At 44.6% G+C, this 17755-nt stretch overlaps 2 protein-coding genes across 3 annotated transcripts; one reads left to right on the top strand and one right to left on the bottom strand.

Annotated features, from left to right (window-relative positions):
• Positions 1-9558, top strand: pcolcea (procollagen C-endopeptidase enhancer a). Its single transcript, XM_011483702.4, has 9 exons — positions 1-198; positions 2227-2335; positions 2413-2665; positions 4357-4481; positions 4557-4693; positions 4770-5071; positions 5146-5223; positions 8329-8499; positions 9286-9558. Exons 1-9 carry the CDS (start codon positions 122-124, stop codon positions 9414-9416), a joined length of 1383 nt encoding a protein of 460 aa, XP_011482004.1. The 5' UTR covers positions 1-121; the 3' UTR covers positions 9417-9558.
• Positions 9559-11125: 1567 nt separating this feature from the next.
• tmem88a (transmembrane protein 88 a) lies at positions 11126-13265 on the bottom strand. Of its 2 annotated transcripts, none has more exons than XM_004076574.3 (3): positions 12767-13265; positions 11861-12186; positions 11126-11597 (listed from the first exon to the last, which is right to left on the bottom strand). In XM_004076574.3, exons 2-3 carry the CDS (start codon positions 12167-12169, stop codon positions 11322-11324), a joined length of 585 nt encoding a protein of 194 aa, XP_004076622.1. In that variant the 5' UTR covers positions 12170-12186; positions 12767-13265; the 3' UTR covers positions 11126-11321. The 2 variants fall into 2 exon arrangements, with proteins under 2 accessions (XP_004076622.1, XP_020564673.1); XM_020709014.3 differs by lacking the exon at positions 12767-13265 and adding an exon at positions 12290-12426.
• Positions 13266-17755: the final 4490 nt, after the last annotated feature.

The following is a 17755-nucleotide window of genomic DNA, read 5'->3' as shown; positions in this document are numbered from 1 at the left end:
CTCTTTTATTATCCTTCCAGCATCTCTGATTTTAGTCTCCGCCTACTCAGAGCAAATAGCCTCCTCTTTCGTCTCACCTCCTCTGTCCCGAAACAGTTTTCTCAGCTTTGTGTTCACCACAATGCACGCGTTCTGCATCTGTGGACTCCTGCTCGCCGCGGCGGGATGGACAACAGCCCAGCAGGTCAACCAAACCAGGTGAGGAGACGAAACACGCCCACAAGTCTGACGTTAGCATTTATAGAGCCAATTCCGAGTGAGGAAAGTTTTAGCAGGAGGAAAAGTCCTGGAAGTGGGATTCTCTCATGACTGTGTGTGTCTTTTTCCCCTCTTTGTGCTGAAAGTTTATAGTTCATGTTGCGGGTCTGCAGAACTTCAGCCGCCACAGATGTTAACACTCTGTTCTGCCCAGGGGGTCAAATCTGGACATTTTGAATTCCCTACTAAACAGAAAATTTCCCTTTGAGCTCTTTCCTTCTGTTTTTATCAAACTTTAGTTGTTTTTTTTCTAATTGTGAAGCACATTTTTGTTTAAAACAGAAAAGGTCCTCCCTGTGAGGCTCTGTGCTTCAAAATGACGTCAGCAGTAGAGGCTTCGTTCCTCGTTACAGACCAGCCTCCAGGCTGTAGGCCTTTCAGCTGCAGACAGAAGACATTTTTATCCTCGCCAATAAAAGGATTACAGTTCCTGGAAAGCTAAAGAACTTTCCAAAAGGTTCTGTCAGAACTGGAGCGTGCCTTGTCCCCCAAATTTTTTTTTTTTTACATTTTATTGTGACAGAAAAAACATTTCTCTGCTTTATAAGTTGTTTTAAATCAAATTTAATTTTAACTTTATAAAAATATTACTTAGCAAGCTATAAAATTTGATAAAATAAAAAAACACCTGTTCATCAACCTTCCTGAAGACACCCCAAAACTTTTTACTGAATGAAATAAAAAATCTGAAAATTTGAAAATTAAATAAAACTGTATTAAAAGAAGGAGGTGTTACTTTTAATGATTTGATTTAGCCTTTCTGTGTTTTTCCTTTTGGAAAAAAACACAAGAATAATGTTCTGGGTTTTTATTTTGAAGGTTGAAAAGAATTTTGTAACGATGACAATGGGAATGAGAAATGAAAATCAATTGAATAAAAATGTGCTAAAAGTGCAATTTGTATGCATTTATTACAATCCTATTGATGAGAGTCTGGAATGAACAACACATTCATTCATTCATCCTCTACTGTTTTTTCCCTTTCGGGGTCACGGGGTTGCTGGAGCCTATCCCGGCCACATGTGGGCGAATGCAGGTACCCTGGACAGGTCGCCAGTCTGTCACAGTGAACAGAACATTTGTGGACCAAATATTTACCAAAGCATTGCAACAAAACTTCGTTGAAGACATGAAACCTCCCTCACACATGGGGCAGTAATTCAAAGGTTCAAAAGAAGACTGGAAAATGTATTTCACATCGCTGAGTTCTCTCTGCACAAATATGAAATGTATTTTCACTCAAATTTAAATCTTTTCAAAATGTAATTATTGAATACGGCGGTTTTCTTACAAAAAAGGAAATCCCAAAGGGGCCTGTCTGACTGTAAAAATAATAAATAAAAACATTTAATTTCAAATATTGTAATATGAAATATAAGCAGGGAAAATAAGAAAATAGACCAAATAAATTCAATAATTTAATGCATTTTTAGATTAACATTTCGAAGCTCTTAGTCTGTCCTTTTGTAAGGAAAACACTTATGAAATGCAGGAAAATCCAGAGATTTCTTCACTTCTTAAGATGATTTTTTATTACTTACTCACTAGAAAAAATTTAAAACAGCCAAAAATACCTCCGATCCTCTGCATCAAATAAATAAAGCCAGATGGAAAAAATAAATAAATACATTTCTGACTTTACACTAAGAAAGACGCAGGTGTTGATCAAAGCTCTAGAAACCAGGTATAGAAAACCAGCAGACAAGAAAACTCTCCTTGTTTCCAGGCTGTGAACACAGATGAGGAGTAAATGAGCAGCTGTCATGCCCTGCAGGACATGAATCCATTTACATTCACTCTAAAAATGAGAACCTCCTCGTGTGACAGAAGTAAAACGTTTGAATCTTCCACCAAACTGCAGTAAATCTGCCTTATTTTGTGTTTGAAATAAATGTGGAGCTTTAGTCAGATCACATACAGAGGATAAAGGAGGAGCATCTCTGTTGAAGCAGCTTTGTTTCCTCACAGGCCGATATTCCTCTGTGGAGGAGACCTGGTTGCAGAGTCCGGTTTTGTCGGCAGCGAAGGTTTCCCGAGCTCCTACAAAGCCAACAGCCGATGCACCTGGCGCATCACCGTGAGTCACTTCCCGCCGTCCAAACGCTGAGCTCGCTCCTCCAGGATGTGACTCGCTGAGTTCTATCTGCTTTCCAGGTCCCCGAGGGAAAAGTGGTCACCCTCAACTTCCGCCTTTTTGACCTGGAGGCCGACTCACAGTGCCGCTACGACTATCTGGATGTGTACAGCGACCACTCTGCTGTGGGGAAGAAGCTCGGCCGTTTCTGTGGAACCTTCCGGCCCGGGAATCTCATTTCCTCCTCCAACGCCATGATGCTGGAGATGGTGACGGATGGGGAGACGCAGAGCTCAGGATTTGTGGCCTTTTTCAAAGCAACCCAACCCTATGGTTAGATTACACATCTCACATTGCAAAGTGATGATGAAGCCCGTTACTTTAAAAAGCATCACATTTCTCTGAAGGAAAGACCCTGAAGCTGTCATTAACACTAATTAAATGATATTTCGGATGAACCGAGAAAGGACGGGTTTATCTTTTTTTTTCTAGGAGAACCTCTGTCCTTGAAATCTGAACGGTTGACCTTTTAACCCCTTAACATCTCTTGATCCAGATATTCAGCAAACCACTTCGGCTCCAAAGTCCCCTTAATTTAGCATCAAGGAAAGCAAAAGCCTACGTGATCTTTTTTTTTTTTTTCATTGCTGGAAATAAATTCAGGCCTCAAAGGGTTAAACATAAGCACAGAAAGGACACAAAATGTTTAGAGAAGAGAGTAGAGCTCCAAAAGCATGACTGAGGGGAATGAACCGGCAACTTCCCTAAGGAAGCTCATTTAGAGGTTTCATAATAAGGAAAGTATTGAATTTCAACGTGAATAATAATATAAACAAAAATTTCATTTGAAGCGACGTTCAAGCAGCCACTTGCAATGTAAGCACGCGTTTCGGGCTCCCAAGTTCAAATTTCTTATGTTCACGGGTCACTATGCAGGGTTCTACGACCGTTTTCAAGCTCTGTGTTCTAAATGTCATAGAATGCACATGGAAATGCGCATTCAAAGTATTAAACCAGGTAATACTTTGACCAATTAGAGACTCAGATTTGGTAATGGTGTAAGGATGGCGTCCCTTTTACTTCACTGATGTGCCCAGCTGTTCAAAAGTTGGTCATGGAGGAGGAATTACAAACAGCGGTTTGTGCCCGACGGGAATGATACAACACCAAGTCTGTCAAAAATTGGAATAGAGCTGTGAAAGAAAAAGCCTAGAGAAAGATTTGACCTGCATCGTTATTTTTGCACCAAGTCTCTTTCAACTGTAGGTGGCAGACATGCGGTGGTAAACAGTACAAAAAAGAAGAATAAGCCCCTCCCTACTCGTCCAGTGTGAATGGCATACGCTAAAAGCAAGTTCAATGATGAGCATTTAGCGTTTTGTTGAACATGCGTCACATGCTTCGTGTGAACGTAGCTTGATATGCTCTTTATTTCAGTTAACATTAAGCTTTAAAGACAATGTAAATAGTGCTTCAACATGTTATTGTGGCTGTTTTCTCATGATAGAGGACACGCAGTAAGAAAATCTGCCTCAGACTTCATTTCTGAGTATTTCTTTTATTTTTAATGATTGTGAATCAAGAGCAGATGAAAAAAATTAGAAGAATTGTTTGTTAGTGCTGTAGAACATACACTGGGTGGGCCACAAGCTAGGGAAGGGGAAGAGGGGACGGGGTTGCTTCACACTAACTGTCAACATAAATGCTAAACTATGTCCTAGAAAACAACACAGGTTTTTGGATTTTGGCTAAAAACGACATCATCATCTCTGGTAACGCTTTGAAAATGGATTAAAGATGATCGGAGTGGGACGTTGTGGCCGTGTTCCAATAACGGTTTGGTTTACTTTCTGTCTAATTTCCAATTTTGGGGAAGGGCTTTTCTCTTTATTTTGTAAAAAAGTGGCTTCCAATCAGATCATCACAAAACGGCATTTGGGTTTAACCGCGTGAAACAGAATCCGCTGTGACATCAGTTCAGTTATTTAGCTCTCAGCTTCTCGTCTTTATGTCGCTGCTTTCAGAATCCCAGATCTGCGGTGGAAAGATGACAAAAAGCCAGGGAGAGATCAAGACGCCGAACTGGCCTGACGGGAAGTACCCTCTCGGGGTCAGCTGCTCTTGGCTCATCACTGTGGGACCGGATGAGGTCGGGAACTCCCTCTATTGACTTCCTTTGACTCTGAGACGACAGTTAAAGCTCTTGTTTGTGTCCGGCCTGCAGGTGATCCAGGTGAAGTTTGATAAGTTTGTGGTGGAGGCCGACACCGAGTGTCGCTTTGACTTTGTGGCGTTCTTCAACGGCAAAGAGACAGACGATTCACGTCTGATTGGGAAGTTCTGCGGCGATCAAACCCCAGAGTGAGCTGCGTGAAAGCTTTCTGGGAAAGATCTGGTTTTCAGCCTCCATGTTCACCTTTTCTCCCATCTCCTCCAGACCCATCGTCACCAGCAGCAACGAGCTGCTGGTCCAGTTTGTGTCTGACTACAGCGTCCCATTGGACGGCTTCCTCGCCTCCTACACCAGCCTCCCTCGTGGCTCTCAGCCACCGGCGGTGGGCTCCGGAGCCAGATCTGTCCCCCCAGAACCTGTGGTCAAACCTGTAGCCACGGTAAAACCCCCAATTCCCACCACCACTGCCCCACTTCCCCCCACGAAGCCACCAAGAAGGAATAATCCTAGAACCAGAGGCGAAAACCAGAGGGTGACCCCCTCCCGGCCAAACGGAAATAAGCCGAGTAGGTTCAGATTTCTGCGAGCATTCCTCCATGAGTTCCGCTCTGGATCTGATGAACATTTTCTCCACCTGTAGATCCCCAGAACCCTGTGTGTCCCAAAATCTGCAAAAGAAACGGGACCGTGAAGACCGGCTTCTGCTCCAGCGAATTCGGTGGGAAGACCCTGCAGACGCAGACCCTGCAGACGCACACAGACCCTGCAGAAAAACACAGACCCTGAAGATGCATACAGACCCTGCAGACACACACAGACCCTAAAGATGCATACAGACCCTGCAGACACACACAGACCCTAAAGATGCATACAGACCCTGCAGACGCACACAGACCCTAGAAAAGCACACAGACCCTGCAGACACACACAGACCCTAGAGAAGCACACAGACCCTGCAGACACACACAGACCCTAGAGAAGCACACAGACCCTGCAGACACACACAGACCCTAAAGATGCATACAGACCCTGCAGACGCACACAGACCCTAGAGAAGCACACAGACCCTGCAGACACACACAGACCCTGAAGATGCATACAGACCCTGCAGACGCACACAGACCCTAGAGAAGCACACAGACCCTGCAGACACACACAGACCCTGAAGATGCATACAGACCCTGCAGACACACACAGACCCTGCAGACACACACAGACCCTAGAGAAGCACACAGACCCTGCAGACACACACAGACCCTAAAGATGCATACAGACCCTGCAGACGCACACAGACCCTAGAGAAGCACACAGACCCTGCAGACACACACAGACCCTGAAGATGCATACAGACCCTGCAGACACACACAGACCCTGCAGATACACACAGACCCTAGAGAAGCACACAGACCCTGCAGACACACACAGACCCTAAAGATGCATACAGACCCTGCAGACGCACACAGACCCTAGAGAAGCACACAGACCCTGCAGACACACACAGACCCTAAAGATGCATACAGACCCTGCAGACGCACACAGACCCTAGAGAAGCACACAGACCCTGCAGACACACACAGACCCTAAAGATGCATACAGACCCTGCAGACGCACACAGACCCTAGAGAAGCACACAGACCCTGCAGACACACACAGACCCTAGAGATGCATACAGACCCTGCAGACGCACACAGACCCTAGAGAAGCACACAGACCCTGCAGACACACACAGACCCTAAAGATGCATACAGACCCTGCAGACGCACACAGACCCTAGAGAAGCACACAGACCCTGCAGACACACACAGACCCTAAAGATGCATACAGACCCTGCAGACGCACACAGACCCTAGAGAAGCACACAGACCCTGCAGACACACACAGACCCTAAACATGCATACAGACCCTGCAGACGCACACAGACCCTGGAGAAGCACACAGACCCTGCAGACACACACATACCCTGAAGATGCATACAGACCCTGCAGACACACACAGACCCTGCAGACACACACAGACCCTAGAGAAGCACACAGGCCCTGCAGACACACACGGACCCTAAAGATGCATACAGACCCTGCAGACGCACAGAGACCCTAGAGAAGCACACAGACCCTGCAAACACACACAGACCCTAAAGATGCATACAGACCCTGCAGACACACACAGACCCTAAAGATGCATACAGACCCTGCAGACGCACACAGACCCTAGAGAAGCACACAGACCCTGCAGACACACACAGACCCTGCAGACACACAATGACCCTGAAGATGCATACAGACCCTGCAGACACACACAGACCCTGCAGACACACACAGACCCTAGAGAAGCACACAGGCCCTGCAGACACACACAGACCCTAAAGATGCATACAGACCCTGCAGACGCACAGAGACCCTAGAGAAGCACACAGACCCTGCAGACACACACATACCCTGAAGATGCATACAGACCCTGCAGACACACACAGACCCTGCAGACACACACAGACCCTAGAGAAGCACACAGGCCCTGCAGACACACACAGACCCTAAAGATGCATACAGACCATGCAGACGCACAGAGACCCTAGAGAAGCACACAGACCCTGCAAACACACACAGACCCTAAAGATGCATACAGACCCTGCAGACACACACAGACCCTAAAGATGCATACAGACCCTGCAGACGCACACAGACCCTAGAGAAGCACACAGACCCTGCACACACACAGACCCTGCAGACACACACAGACCCTAGAGAAGCACACAGACCCTGCAGACACACACAGACCCTGCAGACACACACAGACCCTAGAGAAGCATACAGACCCTGCAGACACACACAGACCCTGCAGACACACACAGACCCTAAAGATGCATACAGACCCTGCAGACGCACACAGACCCTAGAGAAGCACACAGACCCTGCAGACACACACAGACCCTAAAGATGCATACAGACCCTGCAGACGCACACAGACCCTAGAGAAGCACACAGACCCTGCAGACACACACATACCCTGAAGATGCATACAGACCCTGCAGACACACACAGACCCTGCAGACACACACAGACCCTAGAGAAGCACACAGGCCCTGCAGACACACACAGACCCTAAAGATGCATACAGACCCTGCAGACGCACAGAGACCCTAGAGAAGCACACAGACCCTGCAGACACACACAGACCCTAAAGATGCATACAGACCCTGCAGACACACACAGACCCTAAAGATGCATACAGACCCTGCAGACGCACACAGACCCTAGAGAAGCACACAGACCCTGCAGACACACACAGACCCTGCAGACACACACAGACCCTAGAGAAGCATACAGACCCTGCAGACACACACAGACCCTGCAGACACACACAGACCCTAGAGAAGCACACAGACCCTGCAGACACACACAGACCCTAAAGATGCATACAGACCCTGCAGACACACACAGACCCTAGAGAAGCATACAGACCCTGCAGACACACACAGACCCTAAAGATGCATACAGACCCTGCAGACACACACAGACCCTGCAGACACACACAGACCCTAGAGAAGCATACAGACCCTGCAGACACACACAGACCCTGCAGACACACACAGACCCTAAAGATGCATACAGACCCTGCAGACACACACAGACCCTAAAGATGCATACAGACCCTGCAGACACACACAGACCCTAAAGATGCATACAGACCCTGCAGACGCACACAGACCCTGCAGAAGCATACAGACCCTGCAGACACACACAGACCCTGCAGACATAGACCCGGCAGAGGCATGTCTGTCTGCTCAGCTGCAGCCGTCTAACGGAGGATGCTTGATCTTTTTCAGTCATAACCGGTCAGGTGACCTCCATGGCTCCTGGGCCCAGAGGAACTCTGGTCGTCAACATCTCCCTCATCAAAGCCTTTAAAGCCGGACGACTTACCATTACGCAAGCGGGAGAAACCATGGCGGTGAAGCTGGTGTCCCGGTGCAAGAAATGTCCCCTGTTTCGCCGCGGTGAGAGCTCTGCAGACTGACATTTAGTACGGGGTTAAATCAGGATCAGCTTCAAGTGAATGAAAAAAACTCGTAAATTATCATTTGAAAAAAGTTTTTAACTCAAAGTAAACATTGAAAACTTAAAGGAATTATTGCAAAAATCTAAAAAATCAAATTGTAAATTTGAAATAAATATATTTAAACTTTAAAGTGAAATTGAAATAAAAATTTAAATTAATTACTTTGGTTTTAAAAAAAACTTTCAACCTAAAACGTAGTTATAACAGCTGGTAGTTTGTTTTTACAACTTTAGTTTTTTTTTTCTTTTCTTTTTTGCTTTCAGTTGTAAATTTAAAATTTAAGTTCAGACTTTTTGATTTCGGAGTTGACCCTCGTTTCATATGGGGGTGGGGATGTCAGCCCATTTGCTACTGGGACATGATTGAGATCGGGTGAGAGAGAGTATGATGATGTCATTTTCGCTCCAAAACAGCATCTGTTGTTGGAAGAGCCTTGCCACTAATGTATGCTACATCCCATTTTTAATATTTCCATCAAGTTTACAATGTTTAAAATGTACAAATGTTCTAATTTCTTTTTTTTAAATTCATATTTACATATTTCTAGTTTTTTTTTCACCTCAAGCCGATCCTGATTTGACCCCAAACTTAAAAACCAAAATGTATATTTTTTCTCATTTCACAAAAGAGTAACTTTGCGGCACAGAAAAAGAAGAATGTATTTTATTATTCTAATGTAAGATATTATTGTGAATGTAATCTGATTACTTTGTCTGATTTGAAGGCTCCAACTACATCATCATGGGTCAGGTGGACGAGGAGGGGCGCGGTACCCTGGAACCTGGTGCCTTCACCGCTCCATACAAAGCCCCTCACCAGAAATTACTGATGAACATCAGTAAGCAGCCATGTTAAGGCTCACCTTGAAACACTTTACTCTTATTTTAATTTTTTTTCACATACAGTTTTAAATTAACTGTTTTATACAAGCTTTGGTCAAACTTTGTGTTTGCTATTTATACCTGAATAAAGACTATTTTATAATCACTTTGACAAACTTAGATCAAACCTGTTTGTTCTAATGTCCATGTCAGAGCGGTGACTCTGGCTCCACCTGCTGGACGGGAATCGTGGCAGCAGGTTGAGTGACGTCATACCTCAGCAGTGTGCTGCACCTCTGTGAATGACTGACCTCTGATCTTCTACGGGAATGAAGGGCACATTTTAAAAATAAAAAAGCCTTTAAACATGGTCTAGTAAAGTCTGCAAAACAGGAATCATAAACTGGATTTTCACTCCAGACGGGTTAAAGAGATGAAATAAAAACTGCATCTTACATCGAGAAAAGGCAAAATTAGATGAATACGCAATTTATTTTATGTTTTTTTTTTTTTTTTTTTTTTTTTTAACTTGTCCTGTCCAACAGCTAGGCAAACAGATGAGAGCTGAGGGCCTCATGTGTTGGACATATTTTATTTTAACAAGAGGGGTTATTCATCTTCAGACAAACCAAAGGTATGTCTGAATAAACCCCTTTTGTAATTGAGGCCAAAATTTATTAATTTCAATCATGTCTGAAAATCTTTGGTGTTGGACCGGACAGAAAAGAAAAGAGGGGAAGAAGAGAGAGGGACGCTAGAGAGATGGGGGGGGTAGGAGGGTGATAATAGGAGGGGAGGGGGGTAAGACCATGAAGCAGCATAGAGCAGACAGGTTTACTGGTTGTTTATCGTTACGGTACGGTTCAAATGTAGTACAAAAAGGGCGGGGCCTGTTCACACACACTCAAATATTATCAACACACCTGCTAGCCGCAAAAATGTCCACATGTCAACATGCACACAAAACAGATAGTGTTCACGAACGCATACCTATGCCTTTAAACCAACTAGTGTGAAATCTTTCATTCATTCAATCATGCAAACTATTAGTGCAAAGGTGAGCTAACACCTGTGCTCAGGTGAGTGTTTATGTTCTTCTAAAATGGATGGTGGAATGTGAAAAGAAGGAGGAGGAGCGCCCAGCCACCCCCACACCCATACCCCCGCCGCAGCAGCAGCGGCAGTCGGAATTCCCCCAACGCCACACGGGAACAGGCAGGGAACAACCGCCCCCCGGGCGACCAAGACCGCCACCCAGGCCAGGGCCAGCATTGAAAACATTGAACAGTGGGTCCTGACACGATATTCTGAGAAAGTTACATTTTTTGAACAGAATTGTGGAAATGAATGCACTTTTCTATGATTTTCAAATTTTTTGTGTATTTTGTTTGTCTTCTGTAATATTTTTGTTTTGATTGCTTGAAATAAACCAAATCCAAATCTGAGGTTAGGGGAGATCCCGGCAAAACAAATAATAAAAAAAGACTTTTAACCTGCTAAGATGCAACGACAAAAGCTTGTTGCTTTTGAGAGGCATGTTCTCACAAGAGAACTAGAGGAAGTGGGACTAAAACTGTGCAGCTTCAAGAAAAGCACCCAGAAATTATGGATGATGCACATTTATAAGATTTGGAGGTGATGGAAGAAGAGGAGCTCAGGTGAATGGGTGCACCTGCAACCATCCTTCAAACCCAGAGATCCATCATTTGATTGATTGTGAAAACATTTATCCAAAACTCAGCATTCAATAGTCAGTGAGTCACTTTATTATAAAAAAAATGTATAAAAAGGAGTTAAAAAAAGGAGATACAAACAGGATTTTCAACAGCTTTAGAGGGATCAGTGACAATCTACACATGACAGATATTTAAAACAGATTTTTTGCAAAGAAATCCAGCACTGATTGGCTTTCCAAAGGAGCCGTGGGTGGGGTCCTCTCCTAAACCCAAACACTGCCCTTCCCATCCCGCTTCTTCACCTGCTGATGCCCCCAGCAGCCGGGCTTTTCCTGGCGCGGAGGCAGGTTCTTGTAGACGGCGCGGCTGTAGGGGATGAAGCACATGCCCAGCTGGAGGTGGCGGGCCAGGCGGCAGTAGGCGGCCAGAGCCAGGACCAGCAGAGGGGTCAGCAGAAGGAAGCCCACCACCAGCAGCGCCACGCAGGCGGTGTCGTCCAGCAGGTCCGAGCAGAACAGGGACGTTCCGCTGGGCTGGACCTGTAGGCGAACAGGGGACCACAGAAATCTCAGAGGATCAGTCGGTCTGCCCACAATGCATTGCTGCAAAGAACAGCTGCAAGGAATTACTATCACCCCCCCCCCCCCCACACACACACACACAAGACAAGAAATGTCTGAAAATAGTGTCAAATGGCTGAAAAAACAGAGGTTCTGCTGACATTCCACCGCCAGACGTACAGGCTTCAAAATACCCCAGAGGGGGGTGTTAATCACTTCAGTGTGGGGGTGTCTGCTCTTACCGTGGAGTGGCAGAGGAAGCCAAAGATGATCATGGTGAGGGCGGGAGTGAGGATGATGCCGAACAGAAGGCTGGCCAGCGCGCCGTTGATCAGGGCGATGAGCAGGTTCTGCGCGGTGACCAGAACGGAGCAGGCCCAGCAGTCCAGGGACCCCCGCAGCTCCAGGGGGGCGTCCGCCGCCTCGCTGCCACCCAGCGAGTAAGGAGGAGGCACCACGACCCCTGACCCCGCTCTGGAGGCAGAGCGGGCCTCTGAGCGGGCCGGCTCGGACGCCGTCTTCTCCAGCGTCCCGCTCCGTGACAGACTCATGGTGGCTGCGGTCCAACCTGCAGGAAAAAAAACGGCGGTCACGCTGCGTCCACGCAGGGCAGAGCCCCCACCAAGTTCCCACCAGAGTCCAAACTCTGCCAGTTTTCAATGGCTTCTTACATAAAGCGATGAAATGTATGGAGAGTCAACACAGATAAATGGAGTCGCCGTGACTGAGGAGGAAATGGGCTCCATGACTCCACCTTCCCAACCCACAGGATAAGCATAATCCAGAACAATGAGGGAGAGGCAACAAGAAAAGGCCCGCTAATCACCAAAGTGTCTGAGAAAACCGCCAAAGACTTCTTTCCACATTCCACTCCACTCCCTCTGATATGCTAGAATCCATTAATAGACAGTTTTCCTGTGACGTAACCATCAGAATGGAGTTTCAGCAAACTTCCTTCAGTGCGTCGCTTTCTGTTCAGGAACCATGCTGCTCATTTGGGAAAAAACTACACAAGTGGCAACGTCTGATTTAGAGAAACAGTTAAAAAAAAAGTGGTAACTCCTTGCTTTCCATCATCTGCTTCCTTTCCTGACGTCATCAGAGTAAGCTGGACTCCCCTCTGCATTCAGATTGTGTGTGGGACTCACCTTCGACTGTAGCTGCAGATGTTGGGAATCTGAGGAATTTCCTCCCGATTTGAAGAGTTTCCCTTTGTAAATTCCCAGATCTGGAGGGGGTGTGTGTGGTTCAGTCGATCCGTTTTTCCAGAAAGTCCACAGACGTTTGCCCGACTCCTGCCTCGGACCTGTGCGTCAGAAGAAAAGCCACAGATTTCCCACTTCCTTCCCTGACATTCTGCTTCCTTGCTCCCAGTCCAGATGGAGAGTCGGTGCGGCTGTATCCTGTGCTGAGCAGTCTGAGGGACCCGCTTCTGGGGGGCTTTATGTAACGACCCCTCACAAGCAGGGGGCGGGAGGACCAAATGTTTATTGGCACAGATCAGAGTAGTCAGGTTAGGCAGCCCACTTTTCACTTTCCCCCTCTTCTGCTGAATCTCCCAAAGGAGGAGTCAAACCTTGGAGCAGGTTTTCAGCCGTCTTTTTCACAGGGAGTCCAGCAGCTCTGCAGGATCTGCATTTACCTCGGCTGCTCTGCAGTGAGGCTGAGGTGACAGAGCGGTTTGTAGAGCCAAGCAGCAGCTTTGGCCTCTGACCTCGTGATGGAAAACAGATCTCCCATGTCAGAGGGACCTAAGGAAATGAGGACGAGGGAGGGCGCTGACTAATTTGGCCATCAAGGGACTGATAAGAAACCAGAGGGGCTCAGTTCAAAGAGGGAAAAATTAAACTTTCTTTTGAGATTTCATCTTATTTTTTAACTCTGTTTATCTTTTTTCTTCTCTTTTTATATACCCTGATGACAATAATGGAGCCTCAATATCTGCTGCAGAGGAGAGATGATCAAAGAGTTCATGCCAGTAGGGCTGGAGGACGTGGGAGCAGAGGGTGGGTTTGTCATTGCCAGAGCGTCCGTGTTTGTGCGGGTGCTGCTGTCTGAGCGGGCCGGTGGAGGAAGAGCAGGCTTCCTGTCCTTGGAAGGGGGATATCCGCTGCTCCATCCTCACAGTGGATCTCATCTGCTTTCAACCCCCCAAACTCTCAGAGTTATGGATCACCTCCTGCGCTGCTTTTCAAACATGCTATAATTGGATGTGTCACTGCTTTGTGACTTTAGTCTAATGCAGGGGTCTGCCATCTTCTATAGGTCAGGACAGCAAAATTAAAAAACATTTTGACAGATTGTTCCACAGAAAAGCAGTTGAATCAGTTAGTTCAAAAGGGGCCCAAGTCCACAATTGTTCAAAATAGAGATATTATATGTTCTATGGTCTTCAAAGGAAAAGCTATCTGATTATTTGCAAAAAAGTCCCAAGTCCGTTGTAATGAATTGACTATACTTGACATTTAAATTGCATTAATTGCAAAATTCCTAGACTTGGGTCTCTCTTGCATGGGTTTTGTTTCAGGGCCCAAGTTCAGAGACTTTAGTTTGCTAGTCCTCTGAAATTATAAAAGTCATATTAGTATTTGTAAGCTATGAACTGGTGCTAAATCTGGGTAAAGTATTAATCATTTGGTGTAGCCTCCCTTTAAGCTATGCAATTAAAATCATTTCCTGGAAAAACAAACCTCTTGGACTTGGGCCCCTTTTGAACTAACCGATTCAACTGGAGGTCGGTAACAACCAGAATTAAGGGACACCAGATTAAAAACAGATTCTGTTTTTGAACAAATGTAAGAAATTTAAGTGCATCTTATGGTTAAAAAATACAGCTCTCCTTTATTGCAGTAAGATAGTTGGTAAAATATATATATATTTTTAATAATCATTGCTGACATCAAACTACCTACTATTACATTTGTAGCAGTGAGATGATCCTATGTGACACAGGGTGTCTTTTATTTTGAAAGGAAGTTTTGTGAACATATTTCAAAATATTTCCAAAAAGGCTTTTTTTTCTCTTTATGTTTATCATAAATCTTAACAGTAACATTGACATAAATGCAAATAAGTGTTTTCTTTTCTATCAGTGAGAAATCGACCTGAATTGGGCTTTAAGTGTTGACGCTTGCAGACTCCTGGTCTAGTGGAAGATTTAGGTTAATGGAGAATACGTTGAGCAATGCTTTAACCCAGTGGAGCCACTCAGTGGTCATGACTGTAACAGAAGAGCAACCCGCAAACTCAACCTAAATCCATATGTCCTCCAAGAACTGAATAAACAAATTTGCAGATATATATATATATTGTTCAGTCCATGAAATATTCATTTTATGGATGTGAGAAAAAGGTTGCAAAGGTGTTAACATTTCCTTTACATAAAGCTACTCAGTTTATAATAAAGTTATTGTAAATATTTTGCTTTCAGATGTTTCTAATCAAATGTGAAAATTTACTGATCTGATCAGAATAGAAAGGACAATGAAAGGAATGTTTTAAAATGCTAATATTCTCCATCATTCCTTTGTTTGCACTCTCTCCCGCTAGCTTACAGCCCCTCACATCCCCAACCCCAACATTACAGGTGCAACAAAAATGGCGATCAATATTGAAGCTACAGTTTGGATCCAGATGCCGTCTGGGATGAGAAAAACAGACATGGATCTAGTTGTCTACAAGTGCAGGCTCTTTTTCAAACGGCTTTTTTTTTTGTCTGCTCTTGATTCACAATGATTAAATAAAAGAAAAGAATCAGAAATGCAGTTTTAAGTGTGAATGTCTTTCTAAAGTGCCACAACAACATGTTAAAAAACACCCAAAACACGCCTTTCATTGGAGCGGGTCCTTAACTTCAGTTAGCCTATTTCAGTTTTACTTTCTGCTGTTCTTACCTAAAGGATAAATCCCATCTAACCCTTGTGCTATCTTAGATGACCCCACCCTTACATTGACGTGTTCTTCCTACCATGACAAAGGGGGATAAAGGTGGAAAGATTTCATATAATCCATGGACACCAGTGAAGATCACAAATCATTGAAGAAAAAAGGTTTAGCGCACTGTCTAGTGGGTCTAGATGACCCAACTCCCAATGTTAAAGTGCCTAGGATAGCACAAGGGTTAAAGACCAAACAGAATCTGAGATCTCCAGTTTGAAGATTGCTAAAATTTACAGTTTCGTTAAAATTGTAAAGAGTATCTGTTTCAGTTTTAGTAAAAGTACACTGCTTTTCAGATTGTTCCCACTAGACACAGACATCTATTAGATATCTAAATCGTGGCTATTTCAACGTTTACATGTACAGATGTGCGTCAATTCCTGGAGGTCTAATGCTCATCGCTGTTTAGACAACTTTCCCACAGCTAATTTTGATGCAGTCCCATCATGCTTTGGGCCATTTTTCTCAAGATGGGTTGGGTTAACCCTTGTGCTATAGGCACTTTAACATTGGGAGTTGGGTCATCTAGACCCAGTAGACAGTGCGCTGAACCTTTTTTCTTCAATGATCTGTGATCTTCACTGGTGTCCATGGATTACGTGAAATCTTTCCACCTTTATCCACCTTTGTCATGGTAGGGAGAACACAAGGGTTAATCCATCTGTCCATCCATCTTCCCTTGATAGCACAAGGGTTACAAAGTCCAAAGTGGACTTTTGATCTGCAACATAAAAAAAAAAAAAAAGATGTTGATTCCTCTGAATGAGTTTACTATTCACACATGAACAGAATTTAGTGATTACTAGTTGCCTTTGATAAAAAAATAAAACTAAATATAACATTGCAGGCTGCACGGTTAGTCTCTGGTTCAAATCCCAGCTGAGTTTTTTTTTTCTTTCTGTGTGGTAGTTGCATGTGAGACTTTTTTCTGAGAACTCTGGTTTCCTCCCACAGTCCAATGTTCGTAACCCTTGTGCTATCCTAGGCACTTTAACGTTGGGTCATCTAGACCAGTGTTTTTCAACCAGTGTGCCGCGGCACACTAGTGTGCCGTGGGAGATGGTCAAGTGTGCCGTGGAAAATTGCCCTCATTAACTGATCTAAAAACATTTCCCATCTCCAGGATTTCAGCTCTGTGTTCATCCAAACAGGCCCTGATAAAACACTGAGGAGTTAGGAATATAAAAGATCGTAAAATACTTTTTCTTTGCGTTTATTTTATTTTATTAAAGACATTTTGATAAGAAGGACGGCAGCGCGATTCAGCTGCAGCTCCGGCTGTATTTAGGAAAGGTCCCGCCCCTTTACCTGTCTCCACCAATCATTCTTGAAGGCTTGATCACATGTCATCAGTCTGCCCAATCAGAAGTGGTTAAAGTCTTCACTTCCTTGTCTCGATTTAGCTCGTAAAGTCGCTCAGTTCTAACAAAAATACCAGCTAAAGCTCGTCTTTAGCGGTGTAGCTTTCCACAGAATCCGGTATCAGACCGTGGAACAAGTGAACAAAACCATGAAGCTCCGAAAAGCGATATCCGCCGGCCGTTTTTATGCACTACATCTCCCATGATGCATTGGGTTGTGAGAGTGACAGCGTAAAAGGAGTTCTGTTGTTAAACGTCTTGAAAACAACGAACACACTTCAAACTTTTTTTAAATCTTCTTAACTTTTATTGCATCTTTTAGAAAAACAGCTGCAGCTTCCAGCTTTTTCTGCAATAATTATCACAAAAATGCATGTGAGATTGTGGAGGGGCTGTAGATCAATACAGACTATGAGTTTCTCCTTTTTTTTCCATTTTTGGATGCTGGTGTGCCGCGGGATTTTTTTAAGCTTAAAGTGTGCCGCGGCTCAGAAAAGGTTGAAAAAACACTGATCTAGACCCACTAGACAGTGCTCTGAACCTTTTTTCTTCAAGGATTTGTGATCTTCACTGGTGTCCATGGATTACATGAAATCTTTCCACCTTTATCCACCTTTGTCATGGTAGGGAGAACACGTCAATGTAAGTGTGGGGTCATATAAGATAGCACAAGGGTTAAAGACCCACTCTAACGAAAAAGTCACTTTTGACATCTTCTTGTAGCCTTTTTTCATAGTTAATAATTGAAAAATTGAAATCTAAAGATATCTAAAGATTAGACGGCTGCAGGTAGATGTGGAAAGGGAGAACTTTATATGCAGAAATCTTTCAGAACAC

Source organism: Oryzias latipes, chromosome 14, assembly GCF_053564925.1.
Source record: "Oryzias latipes strain Hd-rR chromosome 14, Olatipes_Hd-rR_3.1".
Lineage (NCBI taxonomy): Eukaryota > Metazoa > Chordata > Actinopteri > Beloniformes > Adrianichthyidae > Oryzias > Oryzias latipes.
This window is presented reverse-complemented; position numbering and strand designations above follow the sequence as displayed.

Excerpts from the sequence above, each read along its gene's own strand:
- tmem88a (XM_004076574.3), bottom strand. The coding sequence starts at position 12,169 with ATGAGTCTGTCACGGAGCGGGACGCTGGAGAAGACGGCGTCCGAGCCG. Across the intron at positions 11,598-11,860 it reads GCTTCCTCTGCCACTCCACG|GTCCAGCCCAGCGGAACGTC; the intron begins GTAAGAGCAGAC and ends GTTCGCCTACAG.
- pcolcea (XM_011483702.4), top strand. The coding sequence starts at position 122 with ATGCACGCGTTCTGCATCTGTGGACTCCTGCTCGCCGCGGCGGGATGG. Across the intron at positions 5,072-5,145 it reads GCCAAACGGAAATAAGCCGA|ATCCCCAGAACCCTGTGTGT; the intron begins GTAGGTTCAGAT and ends CTCCACCTGTAG. Across the intron at positions 8,500-9,285 it reads ATGTCCCCTGTTTCGCCGCG|GCTCCAACTACATCATCATG; the intron begins GTGAGAGCTCTG and ends TCTGATTTGAAG.